Source organism: Tinamus guttatus, unplaced genomic scaffold, assembly GCF_059628265.1.
Source record: "Tinamus guttatus ecotype Peru unplaced genomic scaffold, ASM5962826v1 Tinamus_guttatus_pri_ptg000004l, whole genome shotgun sequence".
Lineage (NCBI taxonomy): Eukaryota > Metazoa > Chordata > Aves > Tinamiformes > Tinamidae > Tinamus > Tinamus guttatus.
Window position 1 is genome coordinate 7,099,116 of NW_028288538.1, and position 22,376 is coordinate 7,121,491.

The following is a 22,376-nucleotide window of genomic DNA, read 5'->3' on the forward strand; positions in this document are numbered from 1 at the left end:
TTCTCCTAGAGAATTAAACAAACAAAAAGACAACACACTCTCTCTCCCACTGTATTCTCGCTTGTTTGACTATGAGTTCTGACACTGACTGGTTATCCTGAACGTCTGTTTTTACCAAGAGAACAGGACATCACCAATCAGTGCCAAGCAGCTCAGCTCTGGATTTAGTCACTGGCATCATTCTTAATCCAAAACCTTTCTTGTGCTATGGACATTTGATTGCAGGGAACTACACTGACATCTACAAACTCATGTTGTCTACCAAGTGACCACCCGCTTACAGGAGCCCTTATTCACAGCTGATTTGTGCCACATTGAAACTGGGAGCCTGGACAGCTAAGTGTCTGGCTCAGTCAGAAAGCAGCCAACTTCTCTTTCCAGACCACTTGGTTACCCTAACTGCTGTGTTTGCCATCTCCAGTGCTAACTCTTCTACTCTGCTTGACCCCAGAGCATACCTAGGACTCTTCATTCTCCATCCAAGCCAATGCACCCATGCTGCTCCTGGCCATCCTGACCATGTCTCATGTGATCACTAGAACATGCCACTCCTTCTTTAAAGACTCACAATCAGCTGAAGAACCAGTTATCTACTGAAGATAAGAGTACCTCAACACACATCGTCTTCAGGAGGAGAGAGAGAGCTTCCTAAAGCAAAGGCAGGAATGGGGGGTGTTACTAGGCCAATTTTAGTACAATAAATAATGGAACGTTCCTTGCCTCACACTCTCAGCGTTCTCCTTAGCTCTGATGCTCGGTTTCATCTTTGGACTATGAATGATTCATGAAGCCTTAAAATATATATTATCCATATCTCATAGAATAAAGAATCTTTATTCAGAGGTTTGTGAGGGAGCAGCATGCACAAGTTCTGCTCCTTCTTTCTGAACAAGGGCTGGGATGTGTCTTGGGAAATGACCCTTGCGGCTCCCCCATCTTTTCCAGACCCAGATGCCGTCTGGAGCTCAAAGATGAGCTTTGCCTGGAGGCTCCAGCCCTGCCTCTCTACAACAAAGAAATGCACTAGCTTCTTATGTTCCTGAGAATTTCTCTTCTTGAATCATTCCCAGGACCAGTTCAGAGCCAGACATCTGAAACTCTCCTCATCCCTCCCCAGGCAGCCAGAGTGCACAGGTACTACCTTTGCACTTGGAGGAATTTAAATGATATGTGAGATTATGAATGGGGAAAATATAGCAAAAACTTACCTCTAGCATACAGAGTATTCCACTGAGGCCTCTACCATCCTGATTTCCACTTCTCACATTACTGATGGTATCTCTTCCCTTGGAAATCCAACACCTTTCATCCAGCCACATTTAATTCCTACTGTGCATATAAACACACACACATCTCTACACCATGAACATCTGCTTACTTCTCCAGACAAGAATATTACCTCAGGCATTTCTAAGAATGTTATGCCAAAGTACTTCCCTTTCTAACTGCAGAGATGGCCATCCGCTCACTCTGCTAAGAAAGGCAAGCATGGTACTGGGTTAGATCTGGTAAAAAATCCCAGTCCAGCAGAACCTGTCCCTCACTCAGAGGGGAGGCAGAACTGAAGGGCAAGAGTTACGATTTGTGACTGTCCATCTAAGAGGGGCCTCTGACAAAGCAAGGTCGGTAACTAGGTTCTCTGCCATTTATATCATGGGGCATCTTCAGAGAAAAGAGTCTCTGAGCCCTCTAGCCAGAGTGCCCTCCTCATCCATGGTGACTCCAAGGATGTTGCTTCTGCCCACGCTGATGTCACACCACCCGGACTGCCATCCCCCTTGCCGGCAGGCTGACAGAACAGACAGCAGCCAAATCTCACCTAGATGATGCTCTAAGCTAATGGGGCTCCAAGAAGGTGAACCGTCCCCTGAAGTGATCACGCAAATACATCTTCTTGCAGCCTCCTGGTTTTTAGGTATCTATTCAGGATCAAAATGCAAGATTTCATTCTATGCTACAGCTCGTGCTCACCAAGAACTACATTTCCTGACCCTTGGGAGTCTTAGGAGATCTCTTACTAAGAAGAGATGTTGTCTGTCCCTATTCATTTGGGAATACACTGTAACATCTTTTTACACTCAGGAGTTGTCTTTACTTCCTAAGGATGCCTGCCTGGTTTGTTGGCAGGAGATATTCTCCTTCTCTCCTAAGTCTGTTATCAATATCAATCTGCCCATTCTCTCTGAGGCTCAGGCTAACACCACTGAATCCAGAATAGGAGGTTTGGCACAAGATTAGATGCATTACAGTCATGTAGGGGAGCTTAAAAACCTACACAGAAAAGAACCCAGCTCCCAGGAGCCCTCTCCGAGGCTAAAAGGATTAATCTGAACTTTCAGTCTAGCCACAGAACAATATTTTCAGCCAAGATACAGTGGCAGGGACTTTGCTGTCTTCTTCTGAAGCCATGTCTACAGATCTTCTGCTAAGATTGAGTGACAAGTGGCTGCAAGAGAGGCAATCATTTTGTAATGCATGCTCTGCTGGAACCAGATAGAGGGTTAAGGCACAGCAGCACTTTGCTACTTATTGCTGATGAAAATGATGAACTGGCACTATCATCAAATTGCCATCCAAGAACCGCTGTGCTTCCTGGCTTTGTAAAGGCACGAACTGCCATGGTGACTCCTACCACAGCTCCGCCACACCAGCCTGCAGCTTGAGGTGGCATCTCCCCACCATCTCCACCTGGGCAGCCAAACAGTGTTGGCAGGGGTTAATCTCAGTCTTCGGAACACTTTGTTCTTCTGGTTCAAGGCTTTGACACAGCACCAAGTCTGCAGCATTTCCAGCCACAGCAGCCCCGGCCAGCTCCTGAGCCAGGACCGACAGTTTCTCACTGAAACAGCCTAATACAGACAGATATCCTCTACACACTAAGGCCAGATCCATCAAAATCATCCCTGATAGAGGTCTGAACAGAGAGTAGTACACTCAATAGCTCCCTGGAAAGAGAAAATCTGACACTTACCTATGTCTTTAAGGGCCCTTTCTTGATCACATGCAACATCTGTGCACTGTCAAATGTGATGGCTTTGGGAGACAGTTATCTCTGGAGTTGTTCTAGCAGTGATGAAGAGATGACTGGTGCTTAAATATTTGTAAACTTGCAGTCCCCTCTGGCCCCAGTCAATGAATGAATGGCTCAGGAATTGCAAAGCAAACTTGCAGTCACCTTCAGCAGTCTGAGAGAGATTGTACTGGGCACTACCAAGCAAGCAGCAGCTGCACGTTAAAGCAGAGCCGGTCCCGAGGTCTGCAAGTAGTGCAGGGAACTCATGCAGCAAAACCAAAATGCTATGTTGGTCCAAAATCGCTCTAAAATCATGTTAGTTACCAGACACCAATGCCTCATGAGGAATTCTGAGCAGAGATATTTTTACAGAGAACTTTTTGGCCTGGGAAGAGTTTTGACTGCAGTGTGCGCACTGCATTATCACAGTGTCACTTCAGATTCTTGTTATGAGCAGCAGGGCTTGGACTCTTGCTGGCCAGAGCACCAGGCACACAAAGCTTCATCTCACAAGCCCATGAGCTCATTCGCTCTCATAGCCGATGTTGCAATATACTTAGCTTCCTCACCAGTTTAATCCACAGACTATGAACATCCCCCCCCCACACACACTTTCTCCCTCCCTAGCCCAATTATCTTAATAAAGAGCCTGGACACATCTCTGACTCATTTAAGATAATGACGACCTGGCCATGATTAGCTTATTCAGACATCCTGGCATTTTACCGAGCCTAATGCGACTCCAGTCTGGCTCTTTCTGACTTCTCAAGAAAGAGGCTGAAATCCAGCACTGGCTGCACAACAATCAGTGCATGGAGATCCATCCGCACATCAGAAACAGGCTGCTCCCAAAAATCCGGCTGCAGCCTTGAAGGCTGCTGTCCAAAACCAGCTCTTAACTATCCCGAAGAGGCTGGGGCACGATGGTGTCTCTTGTCAGCAGCCAAACTTGTTTGCTCGGAGCACCAGTCCTGATGCCTGGTGCACAAACATGAGGGTAAGAACAGTTCCACACATGGTACTGCTGAAGAACATCTCTGAATATTGCAGTTTTGCCTGCCTGTCTAAAACACTCACTCACCCAACTGGAGAACAAAAGCCGTACCAGTCTGCCAGTCACACAACATGAATATTTGAAGAAAACCCTTGGAGGAAAAAGGCTGAGTAGTCTGAAATCACAGGCAAATCCTTACAAAAAGTCAACTCATCTGCAGGAATTGGGCACAGGTCACAAATGACTCACTAACAGCAGAGCGAATCATTTAACCAGCACTTGGAACAAATCCCTCCGCTTTGTAGTGAACAACCAGGATTTATTCCTGCTGATTAGCCAACAGTTACACTCACAAGTTCAAAATTAATATCAAAGTTCAAATATAATTGTCTTGTACTTGCACTTTGCTTTACTGCTGGAAAGATCATCATCTTTACTTAGCTAAGAAATCATCTACCATTTATTTACCACAGTCGGGGGCATGAGTTAAGATTTATATTAATTCTTAATTTGACAAAGCTCAAATACTGAATTCCATCTCAAAGTTGTGTCTTGGAAAAAAAATAATTTAACAGCATTTAAGATTATGTACCAACTTCAAGAGGAGCAGGCACTTACCAATTGTCTGGAAAGAAATTACCAAATTCCAGTAGAGAAGAAGGACAAACCTCCATCAAACATCTGCAGTACATCCAAAGAGGTGAAATTCTGAGCTGAAGAGTGACATCAGGATCTGAAGTGACCAAGCTGGGTTCTCAGCAGAAGCAGGGAGGCTCATAACTGAACAACTAGATGTCTGAATCTCTGCGCATTTCAACTTACAATGGTTCTGGAGTAAGAGAGCACTAAGGATGGTCACACATTTTCCTGAGGTTGTCTTTCCATGGTTGCTCTCTGTGCCGCTTTGCAGAAATCACACTATTAGTAGCACAAAGGAAGGAGCACCGGGCACATCACTAACCTATTTTCACCATAGGGCTTCCTACGTCATTTTTTGGGATCCTGACAACGCTCACCAGTGGCTCTGAACCTGCGTGAAGCCCACGGTGTGGCCACGGGGGCAGATTTCCTACAGTCTGCAGTGCACCCCGAGGGCAAGAGCAGCTCCTGCCATGGGTGACACAGGCGGTGGAGCTCGCTCTGCAGCGAAGCCTGCCCACATTGGGCCACTCACTGGGACCCCAAGGAGACTGCCCTGGCAAGACAAGAGCGTGGGGAGCCCAGGGGAGACAGCAGGATGACCACAAAAACAAAGGAGAAGAGAAATCACCATAACAGAGGATGAAGATGCATTACTTGGCCTGCCAAAGTATCTTCCCCAGCTATTTTATGCTGCTCTCCAATCACAACCCCTCTTTCCCCTTCAAAGCAAATGCATGCACTTTCTTGTGGCTTGTTGCACTTTTCGACTAATCTATCAGGGCCAGAAAGCACTGGTAAATACAGAGTTAACAAGGGCTTTTTCATTGCATAAACTGTAACAGAAGTACTTCAACATCTTAAGCAAAAATAAAGTCACCATCATTCATTCCTTGTGTGCTCTCTTCCTGCTGCTCTTCCAAGCCTGTGTTTTTAAGCTCTACTACTGTGTCTAGTACGGAGCCTTCATGCAGGTACGTCTGGTGGCCCTGAGACCTAAGGAGCAGGCACAAGGAGAAGCAGGTGCCCAACCCCTGTGACATGGGGCAGAGCCCTCAGGCACAGTCACACTAGCTCATTCACAACACTGAAATCATCGTGGCAATTCATATGTAAGAAAGTGGCTGCCCTGAAACATAAGACAGGGTGGACTAAGGCTGGCCAAACCAGCAGCCTCAGTAATTGTCTAATCAGAGTCTTGTGAGAAAATATTGCAGAGCTGTGAGACCTGATGATAGACCCTGGCGTACTGAGGAGAATAAGGCAGAGCTTCCAACAGTCGTATTTCTTCCCAATACCTCAGAAAGGAGAGGAAACAGGAATGAAACCCAAAGCAGCTTAGCTGGCCAGCCCATGCATAGGGAAACAACCATTCTTCTGAGGTATCTTCGACATCCCTGGAAAGGTAAAGATCTCAGCTACCACCTAATCTCATGAACCAAAGCACCCACTCACTTCTAGAGATATTCTCATTTAGCAGTGAAAAGCAAACAGGAACTTTCAAGCAAATGCCTCACAGAGATGCTGTAAGTCATATTAGGACAGCATAGAAACAGAAGGATACTACAGCACAAGTTTTTATTTCACTCATCAAAACTCCACTTGGGTATTCCACAAGGATTCTAGCAGCATCCAGCAAAGTCAGCTCAAAGACTCATGCCCAGAGATACCTATAAGTCAACAAAACAACACTAAGTTAAATAAACAGCATTTCCACTAGCAATACTATGACACGGACACTGCCATCCTCAGGCCAGACCTCACACACCACAGAGCACGTCCCAGAGAGATCCAACATCCTTACACAAACTCCCAAGGAAGCACCCGAGTGCAGCAGCCACTTTCACACCTCCACGTCACACACGGTCTTGTTAGCTTAATAGGAAGCTAATAGTCCCTGATGAAGAGGCAGCTGTTCAACACTCAAGGAGAGCACAGCTGAGCAGAGGGACCCACAGCAACAGCATGTCCTAAAGGAAGAGCAGTACAGCCAGAGCATCCCCCTGGTATCAAACTCCCTGAGAGACCAGACTCCTAAAAAACTCCATCCACTAGGGCAAGAACTTTTCTTGGCAAGCCCTGATACCACCTCCCAGCAGTGCTGCCTTGTTCCAGAGAATATGACTGTTTCTAGCTGCAAAACCCAACAGGCTGACAATTGGGATAGCAGCAGCTGAGCTCTGTCTAAAGCAAGAAAACAGCATCCTGGCTGGCGAGAGCAACAGAAGCAAGAGCTACACCTGAGCAACATTCCCAACTGCCAATCCCACGGTCCACACCACCCTGAAGGAGCAAGTGATCCAAACTCCCCACACATGGAACATCTCATGAAGACGTGAGTATAAGACATGTCATTCTGAATGTTTATTTATTTTGTCTTCAAAGAAGAGACCTGATGCAGCTGTTTCGTTAGAAAATAAAGTGTTTATTAAGAAACTAGACATTGAACACCCCTATAGTCTCTGTGAAAAGGGACCGTCCCATTTCCCATTAGCACAGGATGATAGTTATGGCAAGATAAGAATGCTCAAAGATGGAGGAGTTTCATTGACAGAAAATGAGGTAATGATTTACAATAATTAAAACCAAAATAAAATAATAAAAAAAAAATCCTTAGGCTTGCTACTTAAAGCCACCAATTGCAAACAGCCATAATTGGCTTTCATTTTCAGCAGTGAGGAACCAGAGACTTTAATCGGTGTTAAACAAATTGAGACATTGATCACAGTGGGGAGAACTGCTTTAAATTATGCTGTACGGTCCGGAGGATTTCTTCTAGACAGAGATGGACCTGAGCTGCAAAATTCAACCCTTCCTCTGCTAGGGTGTTTGGGTATAGGCTTCTGGTTCAGGCCCACAGATGTATCTCTATGACTGATACACACAGTTGAGAGCAGAGTCCCCTGAACAGTGCAAGGGAGAGGAGACAGTTTGGACGGACAAGACATCCCCAGATCAGATGGGTGACTTCCAGGAGATGGGTAATTCAGTTCAGACAAGCACCCAGTAATTCACATGCTTTGTGAAGCTCCTCTTCAGTCTGCGAGTCTGCAGAATTGAGGTGTAAATCACACATGGCCGCAGGTCCTCTCTCTTGGTGCACCTCTTATATTTCCAGCTCTGATTTTGGCAGGAAACATTATTGGAAATTTGGTCGTGGTTTCTGAAGTGATCCAACCTGAACCAGGCCTCCTTGTCCTAATGCAGATGCCCCACCTAAGGCATGTCCATGAACTTAAAGCCATCTGCTATCATTTCTCCTTCACTCTTCTATTGCACTTTACCTTTTTATGTGAATGAACCAGTAAAAGAAGCAAGAGAATGGAATATTCATAGGATCATCCCTGTGGGAAAGGTGGTAATAAAACCTCCCTGGAAAATTCCAGGACGGTTCATGCAGGTCACTCATAAAGGCAGGATGAAACAGAACATCCCATTCTTAGGCTTCTGCCCAATTTTGGCAAGGGGGAACCATTACTCTTTCCAGTGGCAGTGACCCATCAGGGCTGGTGATCTAGAGACATCCCTGGTGTGATGAGAACCTCTCAGGTCACCAAGAAGGCAAACAAAGCTGAGTGGCTGGTGAGCAAGGTCCTAGTTCAACACTCCTCTCAGAAAGGGATCTGGCCACACCTGAAGCTTTCTGGAGTTTTTATTATTATTATTATTCCTCTAGAGAAATCTGCCTTGCTTCTAGGTTCTTACTGGTACCTCACTGGTACGTGTGAGCAGATCTTTTTTTCCCATAGATATGATGTCCGGAGAGTCCAAGGAAAGCCCTCATGGCAACTGGCAACTCTTGAGGACAGGATCAAGGGTTTTCTTTTTCCATCTGAGAGGCTTTGGATGAAGTAAGACAAAAGTGGGAAGGGAGAGGGGGAGATAATACAAATATTGACCAGAGAACATGATCAATACTCTTGCTTATGGCACAGAAGCAACAGAATGCTTATTTTTCTTCCCCTTCAGTCACTCCTCCTCAAGCCGATTGCTCCGTGCGCATGACTGGGATACAATCAATCTCTAGTTTGGTGAGAACACAGGGGAGGGCTAAATGGGGCTGGAAAAGGCCCAGCAACTGGGATCTGCGTGCGTCTGATATGCTTTTCTGCTTTGCTTACTGCCCTAGTCCTGGCAGGGGCACTGACCCTCCTGCACTATAGATTTTCCATCCATGTGGGAAGTCCAGGAAACTCCTCAGATAAAGCTCATCATTCAAGCAGCAGGGAGAGACCAAAGTACGACAACGATATAGTCAGATCCAACGAGCCGCTCTAACACACACAAACAAACAGACAAACAAACAAAAAAAAGCCTCCTAGAATACGTGCACTTCAAAGATAACCACATTCGCTTCCTGTTAGAGAAGTGCGATTTTCTTTTCGTTATTATGCCTTCCAACATTATTTTCTGTGCAAAAAACCTGGGAGCGGGGCTGTTTTTGTTCTTACCAAAAGTCTTCGTTCTGCTTTAGTTTCTTCCAGGCTCCCGCCTCGGCTCGCTCTGGGAGATCCCATGGCGCTGCCACGGTAAGAGGTGCTGGCGGCATTCACTGGGTGTTGCGAAGACACAAGCTTACAAGGAAAACTCCAAGCAGGGAGGACATGACTCAAGATGTCAGTTTGGTTGGCTTGGTTGGCTTTGTTTTGTGTTTTATTTTAAAGCAAAAGTACAATTATTGACTGTGTTATTAGGATGACTCCTTTGAATTGGGTTTTAATTTTCTTTATTTGCTCTCATTGCTGCTGTTGTGCCTTGCAGAGATATTTAACGAACACAGCGACCATTGGAGGAAAAGAACAACCCTGTTATCTGGTGACAGAAAACCACAGTTTCACTTGGCTTTAAGGTGTGTACAGGCAGGGCTGCAGAGTCCTATTAGGAGGAGACCTCAATCCATACAGACCACGCTTACTGCTTCCCACCATTTTGAGGGCACAGCCTATAAACTTGACATCAGAACAGGGACTTTTAAGGAGTTTTTAAAAGCCATGACGTCCTTTGCTGAAATAAACACTGACATCCTCAACATAAATGCCTTGGTTAAGAGGTTTGGAATGTCCAGGGAGGCTTATTGGATTCAACATAATTTCTCTGAAACCTAAAGGGGGAAAAAAAACAGAAAAAAGAAAAAAGCAAAATAAAGTAAACGAAAAAACTAAAAAGAGCAAAACTAGAAAAAAAGAGAGAGATATTGACACACATATAATTATTAAAAAAGAACCAAATGAATAACCAGCAAACGGCTGCAGTTAAATTAAAGTCAAAATGTCCTCTCTGTGCCAGCTATCGTGTTGTGTTTTTCCGTCAAGAAGAGACAGTCATTCCAAGTGGTGTGTGCAGGCACAAGTGCTCCAAGGACAAGGGGCATGCAAGACTTCTGGATGGAGACCTGGCAACAACTATTTTCCTGAGCTTCCCACTGATTGGGATGGGAGGGGGGGAAGTTCTATTTGGACCATCTTTCCCATAGCCAAGGAGTGAGGAAAGTGGAGGCTCTCTCCTGTATCTATCCTTCTCTGATAGTTCTTTCATTCAGGCTTGATATATCTGAAGCAGAAGAGGACACTGAGAGGCTGGGGCGCCCTGACTCTCAAAGCCCCATAGGCTTCCCTAGCTCCTGCTGTCCTTTTCACCCCAAGACCTGCAGACTGGAGGCATCTCCTTGTACAACCTCAGGTCTGTACAAGCTTTCCCTTCCATATTTTTGCAGTCTCTAGGCGCTTCAGGGCAAATATAATATTTTCAAAGATTGTTTTAATTATTTCTTCAAAATGCCCTTTTTGTGGAATGCCGCAGCCAGGGAAGCCTATTGTGATTCTGTTTCTAATAGAGACACAATACTTGATTATTTTCTGAAGCTAACTAAATGCAAATATTCAAGACTTCTAAGAAAACAGTCCACTGGGCAGGCGGCAGCAAACTTATTCTGTAGGGATGAATGGGAGCTCCATGAGGGAATCCTCCTGCTGAGATGCCTAGTCCTGCAGGCCTGGCCTAGGCCTGAAGGCCAGGCTAAAGGAGGGCAAATTTGGGTTTGCACTTAGGACATAACCTGATGTTCAGCCTTCTTCCTGACTTGAAGCTACCTGTGTTTGTTATTATCTTTTGCGCTAAGTCCTGAAAGCTTCCACAGAAAAGACTCTTATAAGTCACTTCCTGCATCAGCTCATCACTTTTTATACTACTTTCTCAGAAACTTACTTATAATAGTATTTCTATGATTGAGGTCATCCCAATGGACAGAAATGAGACATGGCAAGAAGAGGGATATATCTTTGAAGGTAGTGATAAAGCTACAATGAGGTTGCTGTTAGCTCTCATCAGATACTTGGAACATAAAAGAAACTTTTATGCCACTTTTTCAAAATTCCTAATTCAGATCCATTGAGTTGTCAGGACAAAGACATACAGGGCAGTAGCCTTGGGGTTGCTCTGAGTCAACTTCTTACAGCCAAAATGTCGTTTCCAGTAACTGAAAATTACTGGGATGCCTTGACTACATCATAGCTCTAAGGTCTGGAAAATGCTCTTGCTCCTCCTGCAACTTGGGGATCTTCACCAAAATGAGTAAGTTTGTCCAAGCCTGGCATCACTAGAGCAGCACAGTGTAATATGGATGCCTTTGGGAACTGACCCTGCCAGCCTCAATAGGAAGGTGCCCTCCATTAGATTAGGAATAGCAAGTATTATACACTGAATCTATGCCAATCAACGTTTTTTTCCCCCTATTTCTTCTTTGTATTTTTTTCTATTTCTAATTGCTATTTCTTTCCTTACTTGCTATGGCTATTTCTATCTTACTCCATCTGCTTCTCAAATGCATGCCTCTTGATGAACCTGAGATTGCTTTTTGTTTGCTTTGGAACTGTTTAAGCTTGTTTTAGGGATACTATCTATTACTCTTAGAGGCCCCAGAGAGCTGATCCACATGGGAAAGTGAGCTAGACTTAGTTTCGGTTCATATATCATAAACAGAATTTGTAGGCAAATTCCAAGTGCTGAAATGTCATTAGTAGTGAGAAAGAGCTGCTTAACTCTTAGAGCCAAAGCAGAGTTTAAAGTGCTGACGCTTGGAAAACAACATGTAAACTAAGTCCACTTCTTATTGGAGTCACTGAGAGACAAATAAACATGGCATCCCTGAATGTCACTATTTATCTTGTTTTGTTTTTTATAATACAAATATACTTTATGGTCACTAAAGGACAGTTGGGAAAGTCTATGCTCAACAATATCAAGTCTACGCTCAAAAATATCAAGCATCTCAAAGGAGCACTCCTGCCTGCTTTATTTTATTTGTATATCCTAGCTCTGCTAAATTAAGGCAATTCCACTTCTGCTGGACACCAGGCAAGATACCTAAAAACCCACTGGGGGCAAAGAGCCTCAGCAAAGGGACACGTGAAAGATAAGCAAGTCTTGAGCCTGGGAACACCAAGGGCTTTGCTCTTTCACAGCAGAGTCTCTGTAGGGCAGGTCTGGATTGCAGGGATTATTCCATAGCTGACGTGGTCATTGCTGAGAGACAACAAGGAACGTGTCAGGAGAGCAGCCTGCATTCCTGAACTCTAGGGGCTGAGCCCACGTACTGTGGACTTGGGAACGGGGCCCAGCATTCTTTCATAGGTCACTTTGTCATTCTCTCCTACTGAATTCTTAAAAGTCCCCAAAGAATCTGAAAAAACATGTTTCTTAACTGATTTTTTTCGTCTTTCTTCCCTACTATCTCCCACGCCATGTCGATAACTTTAACCCCATTCTGGTTTGTATGGAGCAGAAACCAACAATGTTCTTGCTAAGTTTACTTCTTCCCTGTCAGATATGAGATGAAGGATGTTCACTATGATTTCCAGGGATAGAATGAGTGAATCTCAAAAGGTTCAGAGTTTGGATGCTACCAGGAAAAAAACGTCATCTTCCTACTATCAAAACTATCAGCAGCTGAAAAAAAATAATTAGAAAAAAAAAAGAAAAAAAAAGTGTTCATGGTCTTAAAGGATCTAGTGAAATTTTAAACAAATAAATCTTTTTGTAGTCTTTCATACTTATCAATGCAAGATGGACAACGAGAAGTATTATCTTTGATATTGGTTATAGATTTGGAAGAAACTCCAATGTATAATCCTGAAAATAGTGGGGTCATAAAAAAATATATCTGGATTCAAGGAGAACGCATCTCTGAGGACTTACAAAATTAGGAAGAGTCTGACAGATTAAAATTTGTACTTTTCTCTTGTCTAGTGAGATTACTTCTAAAATTCAAATACGATGCTGTCTGTCTTTTCTAACAGCCATGATATGGTAGTGGAATAAATGTATGGGAAGTGTCGGAGAACAGGGAAGGAGATATGAGCTCAGACCTGGTGTCCAAGTCTAATAGTTTGAGATGGACAGGGCAGATGGAGCATTTCCCTGAGCAGGCTGGAAGGATGTGACAATGAAAGGACAAGAAAATTGAAGGTAACTTAATCATAAGAGCAGTTTTTGCCTTCAATCTCAGCCATCCACTTAGTCCTCCAGAGTTGTCTTTAGTTTCTCGCTCCACATGTCCCACGCACAAGCCACCCAACAGCGCCCTGCGAGGCTGGGACACACCTGCCTCCACCGCCTGAGAGCAAGACTAAGGAGACAAGGAGTAAACTTCACCTCTTCTTCCCTCTTTGCCTCCTGCTAAAACTGCAGCTGTTTAAATATACCACGCTTCCAGGGCTTTTGAAATCTCTGAGTGCTCAGCGTCACATGAGAACGGCAGAATGGGGCTGTGATACTGAGAACTTCAGAAAACGACGCAGAAAACGACGCAAATTTCCCCATGGCAGCCCCATCCAACCCGGCAACAGCAGCGGCGCAGCCCTGTTTTGAAAACCCTTGATTAGAGATGGATGGAAGCTGCCTTTATAACAGCAGCAAAAATTACTATGGAAAGGGATCAGAAAAACAAAAGATTGCCGTATTGTGACCGACAAACAAGAGTTAAATAGCAGCAAATTAAGGGCAACAGGTTGGCCAAATGTCTCTGCTATCCACAAGACCTATACTGAGTGATAGACCCCTCTTCCATGTTACAGAAGAATTTGTAACATAAAGGAAAGTAATTGGAGAATCAAAAACCCTCCCTACACACAGATACCTTTCTCTACACACAGATACCAGATAAGAATAGCATCAAAGAAGGCATAGAAAGCCTCAAAACTGACCTTTATCCAGAGCACAAAGAAGTGCAATCCATTTAGTCAAAGTGAGGAGTGATATGTCTATAGTTAAGTGTTAAGTATAGATATTAAGTATAGATATGTCTATAGTTAAGCAACACAGTGCTCCAAGTCTCCTGTCATGCATGGGTTCACATATCCAAAATCCTTTCTCCTTGCTTTTTCCTCTCGCATATACCAGACACCACACAAACCAGACAGGACTACCTGCTGCTGGGCCTGAAAGGCTTTTACTCCCCACGGAAGGGAAGGTCACAGAAGGCCACCACAGTCACACCAAGAGATTCTCCCTGCTGATGTCAACAATCTCCTCTGCCGTGCAAGGTAAAGTCAAAGGACCTGGCCTGGCCTCCTCTCATTTGCACCAGCTATTGACCAAGAGTGGACAATTGCCCCAAAGAAATGCAGCCCACAGAAGAATTTCACACCAATAAGAGATGTCAAGTAAATCTTCCAGTAGATACAGCTCCTTTAAGAGTCACAGAAGGATTCTGAGTGCTACAGCACTTGATTTTCATGGAATCAGGATCCTTACCCTCAGCTCATGGAAGCTCACCTTGTCTTGTTCTTTTGCCATGACTAACCTCATACATAAGTCTCCCACTTTGGCCTATGAGACATTGGAAACCTCCAGGGAATATGCTAGATGGAGCTCTAGCTACAATTCGTGGCATCTTCCTCTTCTCCACAACTGCAAAATCACAAGCAGAGGATTCACAGCACTGTATGTGTTTGTGGTCAAGAAAGGGAAGAGATGGGCTGAAAGCAAGAGAAACATGGGTATCAAATGGGTTCGAAAGATTCCTTTTCTGCACAAATCCATTTCTGCACAAATTTCTCTCAAGATTAACTAGAAAACAGAAAAGGAAAGAAGAATACTACAGAAACTCAACAGCTGAACAATGTTCCTCAAGGAAAGAGTAGCATTCATGGCTTTCCATGAAATGAACTCCTAGGCCTATGTCAAATTCATTAAACCTTTGGTCGGAGGAATTCCAGTATCCATAATATTTCTGCCTTTGCCTCTGTTAATATGAGCCATTTCCATATTAACCAGGATCATAAGTCTGTTTTCTCTGGAACTCCTTCATGGATGGAGTAGTTCCAAGATACTAAATGTTGTAGCCTGATAGCTTAGAAGGCAGAGCTCCAAGATTCCCCACCATTCCCCCTTAGGAAAAACTCAAAAGTGGGAAAGCATTTACCAGGGTATTAGGTGAAAGAACATTACATACATGTATGCATATATATATAAAACGAAAAAAAAACTGAACAATTTGACCAAGAGGCTGTTTCCAAGTATGCTACACTGCAGCATCTGAAATGCCCTGTGATTTGAGCCGACGATATTTTCCCTGTCTAGAGGCATGGCAAATGCTTTTTTCTCTAGACTGCACAGAGGTGCAACTATTTAAAGCCAGTGAGAGGCCCACTGTGCGATGGAAAGTAGCCAGATCAGTTGGGCCTTCTTGATTTTGTTTTCATTAGATCGAAGCCAGGGTATGTGGAATTATTTGCAAGAGGACCAGAGAAGGGGAAAGGAATGGGCACCCAACAAATTCACCCACAGGATGCAGACCATAGCCTCTGCTTCATTGCATTTGCAGGGGGTCAGAGAAAAGGAAAAGTATTTTGAGTGAAGAGGACGGTTTTGTTGTCCCTCACAATACCCACAACAATGCAAAGGTGCATAGCAAAGCTTCGGGATTGACTGCAAAAACAAGGTGCAGGAAACTATTTTCAAGTGAGAGCTTGATAGTAGCTGCTATCCTGGTATTTATCAAGCTATCGATAAAGCCCAGGATCTGCCTCTGTTCCTCCGTGTGCTTGCAGCAGGGTCTCCAAGAATCTTCTCCTTTGCAGTTCTCCGTGCCTGGGGGAACAACAGTTCTCCCGACCTCCGCGGGTCCCCGTTCCTCACAGCGGTGCATTCCCCCTGCCTCTGCACTCCACAAAGCCCACGGGACCCTGCATGAAAGATCCCATCCCAAAAAGCAAAACATCATTTTCATCACTTTGCTTTTCAAATCAACTCTTTTGTCACTTTTTTAAAGTCAGCCCTCAGAGTGCTGCCAATTTAGGAACTGTGCACAGTTTTACAAGAGCTTCTCATTTTCCACTTTGCCTGACAGGTATCAGTGTTCTTCTGATACTGCCTCTGTTCCCAGCCACTTTAGATAGGAACAGCTATCCTAAGCATTTTTACAAAGTTACTGGAACCACTGACTAATTTGCCTAGAAATGAATATCCACTGGGAAAGAATCTGGTTGGCTTGTGTTCCTTAATTGCTGATTAATTCCAATTATGGTACAGTTGATCCACCAGTACCATGGACTTCCACATCAAAGAGCTAACCAGCAAGAGAAGCCCCTGAGTTAGAACACCAACAGCCCTCTTATAAACTTCTTCTCAGCCAGAGAGCACTTCATAAACATTAATTTGTTACGCCTTTCTTATTCCCTTGGGAGGCAGGAGCTGTTATATTCATTATGCAGATGGCAAAACTATGGCACGGAACAGGAATATGATTTGTCCAAGGTCCCTGGGGGAATTAATACTGGGTGTAAGCACTGAGCAAGGAAAAGCCCCAAATCCCGGCCACCAGCCCTCAGCAGGAGTCCCAGCACCCTGGAACTGGAACAGTAGCATTTGGGACAGGCAGATGGCTGGGGTGAAAGAGCAGGCACCAACCGGGATGCGTTTGGTGGACAGGGAAGCCCACAATTGCTGCAGTCTACAGCTGGGGCCCTCTCTGCTGAGACAGTGTCCAAGAGGCCCTGCAGTTCCTCAGAGGACAGGAGGAGGTTGAGGAAGAGCTAATCAAGGCCCAGGGTAGATCCTGCTTTGCTCAAGTCTCTCTGCCATCTGCTCCAGCAATGCCTTGTGTTGTCTAGAAAGAACAGAGCTGCCCTCCAGGAAGCCCAGCCGTAACATGAGCCAGACAGCCTGAAGTGTCAGGAGGAGATTCCTATGGGGAAAATGCGGTTTAATGGAGTTTACAAACCGAGGATGGAAATCAAGGCTTTAGAAGTGTGATGTTCCAGAGACTGCAGCAGGCCAGGAGATGCACAGCACCACAGAGGAGTTATAAATGGAAGGAGGAAGAGCAGAGAGTAAAAAAGCAGGGCACTTTGAAGCATGAGATTTTGTTGTTTTTTTAGGCTGCTTGTTTGGATACTGCATGGTCCGGCACTATTGCCCTTCATCCGTGTTTCTCCAGTGCTCCCACTCTGCCAGTTGTTCCACAAATGAAGGATAATATCATGTTTTTTCCTCACTAGATAATCGCCCCACTAGCTGGTTCTCAAAATAAGTTTCCATCTGCAGCAAAATATATTAGTTGTCCAACTTTCTGGGGCAGGACTCCCAATTCCAGTGTTTGTTTGAAGACTCTGCTTTGGTACCTGCAGGGGGTGGCAAGCTCAAAACACACAACCTCAGGCACAGGGAAGGCCGTGCTTTCCTCACATGGAGAGAAGACCCTGCTGTCCTACAGCAAGTAGGGCCAACTAAACAAGTGGCAGATACTTGTGGTGGCCTCCGTGCTGCAGGAGGGGAGAAGAGGCATCGCTCCCACAGAACACACATGAAATACAGCATGTTGCAGTGGCCGAGAAAGGTATGAAATGCAAGGAAAGGCCCTTCCCCTTGCAGCCACAAAGCAAAGACGAGATGAGAAGAAAGTCCCCAAGCTGGTCACCCCCGTGCCTGCAGGGGGGATGGAGCCTGGTGTCTAGGACCAGCCTTGCTCCACACTGCACCGAATGTTGCAAAAGAAAGTGCTACACGTCACACAGAGCACAAATGAGGCTGAAAGCCAAAATGCACAGCAACTACAGCTACTGTGCATTAGACACTCTCATCAGAAAGAGGGAGGAGGACTAAGGTTTCTCTTCTGCAGACTTTTGCCATCAAGTAGTTTTTCTCTCTCTCTTTTTTTTCTCCCCTCTGGAAGCCACCTCCAAGCTTCACAAACTACATGACTGCCAGACCTTTCCTTGGTGCAGCTTCACTTTGGATCTGAAAGTCTTTCTGTCTCTCATCAAGTCAGGAAAATGTACAAGGCATTTGAACACTTCGTCCCAATCTTACTTCCCACCATCTCATTCTTTGTGAGCCTTTGTGTCTGTCTGTCCCTCCTGTGTCATCAGCATGTGCTGATCAAGTATCAGCAGAGATGAGGGACAGAGAGCAACAGAGAAGAGGCCAAGCTCCCTGAGCACCAGACAAGGAGGCACTGCACTATAAGAACTGCCAGAAAAACAACTCTCCAAAAGTCATTTTCCTTCCACCAAAGGACGTCACACCTGAGAAGAAGTGAAAGTGCTTTACATTAATTTTTTTTTTTTCCTCCTCTCCATCTCCATGCAGGAGACAGCAGTTCCAGCCAAGAAGGTGTCCTCACCTCCATATTGTGCTTCTCCAAAGGAAAGCTGCCCAGACAGGACAACTCTGGGGCCAAAATGTCCATGTGGAGATGCAATAAGGAGCAAGGGTGCCAGTGCAGAGCGGGGAGAGGGTGTGCACAGCCCGGCACACGTGGGACACGTCGGGTGGCAGGAGGGGAAGCAGGGCCTCAGCACAGGGGCAAGCGATGAGCGCAGGGAGGGGGCTGGCAGGTGTGTGCACACACGTGTGGGGCCGAGAGCGTAACGCTGCTCAACGCTCACTCGCGCTTCACATTACGGATTTAACGGCTTTTAATGGGAGATTTTGAGAGCGATCAGGAATTGGAACAAAAGGAGCTGGGGGAATAATTATTCTAACCGGGGGAGCTAAAGAACACGGCAAAATCGCGTGCAGAGCAATCAGGCTAATTAAAGGCACCCAGAAGAATCAGGATAAAAATGCCAAATGGTTTTCACTCTGCTGCCCTAATCCACTAACTGCCTCCTCACTTTGCCTCCCACCAGCTGTGGGAAGGATGTGTGTGGTGGAGTCGGATCGTAGCACTAAAGAGACAGAGCTGACTAAGCGACACGGGGTCCCCTTGGCTGTGGGCAGGAACATATTTTGGCCTGCCAGGCCCCAAAACAGCTTTTTTCACTGGCAGCCCAATGACACTAAATGCCCCTGCTCCCTCCAACCATGCAAAGAGGTTTCAAACTCACTTTCCAGAAGCAGAAGAGTTGGTCACAACTACCAGCATAGTGACTAAATTCAAAATCCACAATCCTGGTCCTTTCAACCCAACAATGCACAATGGATAAGAGCATCTTCTTGTTCAGATAGTGTCATCTTGATCTTTCCAGCACTTCAAAGCCCCTGCCTCCTGTGCTGGGGCTCATGCCATGCTAGCACCAGAAAATGCTGAACTAAAGCTACAGAATGTAGGCAATTTTGCACATAGGAAAAAAAATGGAGATTGGGAATACATTTCTGCTGTTAGGAACAGAGATGAATGTGTTCTTGATTGAACAGACTACCGGTTTTACAGACTCCCCTGCCTTCAGCCTGGGTTAAAAATTCCCTATGACTGAGCCCTTAAGGAGCTGCTGGGCCTTGACCCTCTGGGTATTTTGGCAGGAGATTTTTCTTGGACATTGCTGGAGTCAAACAAGGCATTATTTGCCTAGACAGATGCATGCAGAAAATGAGATTATTAGAACACAGCATATAATAATGAAAGTGCAAAGTGTCTCTCTTTTCCTCCCTGATCCCTGTTTGTGAGACAGGGATGGATTTCTTTCTCTCCAGCAATGCAGAGCTGGGTGTTGTTGCAGCAATTGCCTGCATTGGCACAGGGTGCAAATTGTGCACAGGGGAGGTGGGGCCCCAGAATATCAAATGATAACAATTGCCATCAAGCAACAGACTCTATTTAAAAAGCAATGGTTTGTTTGTTAATCAACAGGTCCATTAACACCGAGCAAATGCCTCTCTAATGGACACCCACAGGATCATAGGCTGAACTATTTGTATGCAATATCTTTTGATTGATTCACCCTGAAGAGCATCAAGTAAATGAGAGAGGATGTAATATTTCTGCAGGAAACATTCCACAGCAGATGCATTGATTGCTACACTTAACCAGCTGCTATGTAGCAGTCTCTTCTTAAGGAGGCTTCGTATTTGATTTTGATTACATATTTCAAAACTGAGAACAAATCAGGAACACTGACTTGACTGTATCAGATCACTAATCCATAAAGCTCTGGTATCCTGCCAACAAGGACGACACGACCGGCCAATGCCCAGCCTGCTCCCACTGTCCATGACCTCAAGGCTCGTGTTACGGTTCTCTATTTTGAGTCCTTCCTCACAGGTCACCCTGGCGCTTCGACCGTCTGCTCCTGCCTCATGGTGCACCAGCCACGCTCATCGTTTGACTCACTCACTGCTCAGGCTGCAAAAATCACGGTCCATTTTCCCTCACAATGTCTGCTTGACTCCTGCACTGTCACCACCATGAATCCAGTTTAAAACAAAAATCTAGTGAATGCCCAACTGGAGAGAAGAAAGCAGGGAGGTGAATGAAGAATATCCTGAGAACTAAGGAAGAAAGTCTGAGTGAGAAGAACAGCAGTCAAATCAGTTGAATAACTTGCCAAATGAGCACACCCAGCTGGCAGAGACAGCCCACAGACCCAGAGCTAAGCGCTTGATTCCATTTCTAGTTTGCAAAAGCAGATTCTTTCTTTCTATAGACCAAACACTGGGCTGGCACTTCCTGTATGAGCTGTGAAAACATGCCATCTTCTGAGATCTCTGCAGAAACACTTCCAGCGATGACCAAGCCTTGCCACTCCACTGCTGCGCACAAAGCCAAAGCCTTGAAGGAGCTTTCGAAGCCTCCCTGGATGAGAGGAGCACAGCCAGCAGAGCCAGGATGTCCCCAGCTTCAGAAAGGACCCACTTATTTCTCATGCCAATGCATTGCACCAGTTGAGATCAGACCCTCCTTTTCCCCTCTGAGCTAGTCACAAATGACAGAGCGGTAAGGCCGGGGAAGGACCCTGGAGTCAAGCATGGCATGGGCAGGTGAAACAGAGGTACACCGGTTGGAGACAAAATGAGAAAACTAAACACTCACCCAGGGTCCCACGGGGAGACACAGCTAAACCTCCCCTCCAGAGACAAGCTCCAACAAGAGGGCATCCAGCCTGTTGGAATAAGGGCTCCTTGAGGCAAATCAGAGGTGGCAGCAGCTACAAATGGGGGCCTTTCTCTGCTGTAGGTTCCATCCTTTCTCCCCTTCAGTACTGGCAGGAAAAAAGAAAGAGCCTGGAGGTCCCATTCAGGCTGCGCTACATGTGCCAGCACAGCCACACAGCCAGGCAACAAGGTAAGGGCTGCCGTGGATGCTGGGTTCCTGCCCCCATTTCCTTTCTTTTTAAAGAAAGTAAAATTGAGTTTGTATCGACTACTGAACAAATGAGACAACATTATACAGGACACGACCCTCCACAATCAAATTAGGTCATTGCAACGCCGTAACCAGCATGGAATATTTAGCCCCGATAGCACAAAAGGATCAAGGAGAAGGGTTTTATGCAGCAAACACTAAAAGACAAAGGAAAATGAATCATAGCAGAGGATCAAACAAAATCAGAACCCGAGATAACCACTTTTATTGGAGTGGCGGCAGACAAACAGCACACAAATTTCACCCGGTAACACCTATTTCAGGGCTTCCCTTCCACGATCTTGCTTGTGCACCCCATTCAAATCGGCCTGCCACTTCTCTTAGCTTGTTTTTAAAGACATGGCAAGTGCTGGGAAATATCTTTGCCACTTCCTGCAAAGACTCCTTACTTCCTCTCTCCAGAGCTTTGCTTTGAGGCCTTCCAAAAGAGTAAACCCACTGTTCACAGAGCAGCTTTCCAGATGCATCCCCCAACTGCATCCGAAAAACAGTCAACAACGACAACCACAGGGTGCTGGTTTCAGAAGTGACGAGATCTCTTTAGATAGCCAAAGAGACCTGTAAAATAGCTGGGCAGACTCAGCCTCCTACTTTGGCTTTAAGTCACTGTTTCTGGTGCAGGGAGGTCTCCAGCAGCCCAGGTGCACATGTTGAGAGGTTCTTACTGTGATACAGGGGCCACCACATAATATCTCTGGAAAGAGGAGTGGGGGGCACCTGTACAGAGTGATAACACTGGTCACTGCTGCACTGGGTCTGCCAGGACTTAGGTTTGAGGCTTGGGCTCCCAGGCGAGCTGGGAGGACAGCGCTGCCATCCAGGGGCAGACCAGAAGGCACTAGAGCAGAGGGCTCCCAAGCCTGTTCCACCCCATAATGCGGATGAATATGCACCCAATATATTAATCCTGCTACACGCAGGACAGAAGATACAAACCCTCCTAAAACCTGAGATTTACATACCAGTGTGTGGCAGTGGTTTCCCAAGTGCATAATGAGTACATTAACTTCAGCTTAACTTACCCTCTAGAGATGACGAAATGGAAAAGAATAATCGAAGTAAACTGTGATAGAGTTTTTGATTAAGCAGCCGATGATCAATACAAGTTATCTGCAGGGCACAGAGCGTTAATGAGCTACCACTCTTTC

General features: G+C 45.5%; 1 protein-coding gene across 3 annotated transcripts in view; it reads right to left on the reverse strand.

Moving 5' to 3' along the window:
- NTRK3 (neurotrophic receptor tyrosine kinase 3) overlaps positions 1–22,376 on the reverse strand; it is a 210,731-nt gene that overhangs the window by 56,715 nt on the left and 131,640 nt on the right. The window contains exon 13 of one of the 3 annotated variants that reach the window (XM_088539327.1): positions 8,794–9,747. The exons of the other annotated variants lie outside the window; for them this stretch is intronic. Within the exon in view, the coding sequence (XP_088395453.1) occupies positions 9,629–9,747 (119 nt within the window). The 3' untranslated portion in view covers positions 8,794–9,628. Of the gene's footprint in view, positions 1–8,793; positions 9,748–22,376 lie in introns of those variants that run through there. 3 annotated transcript variants of the gene reach the window in all.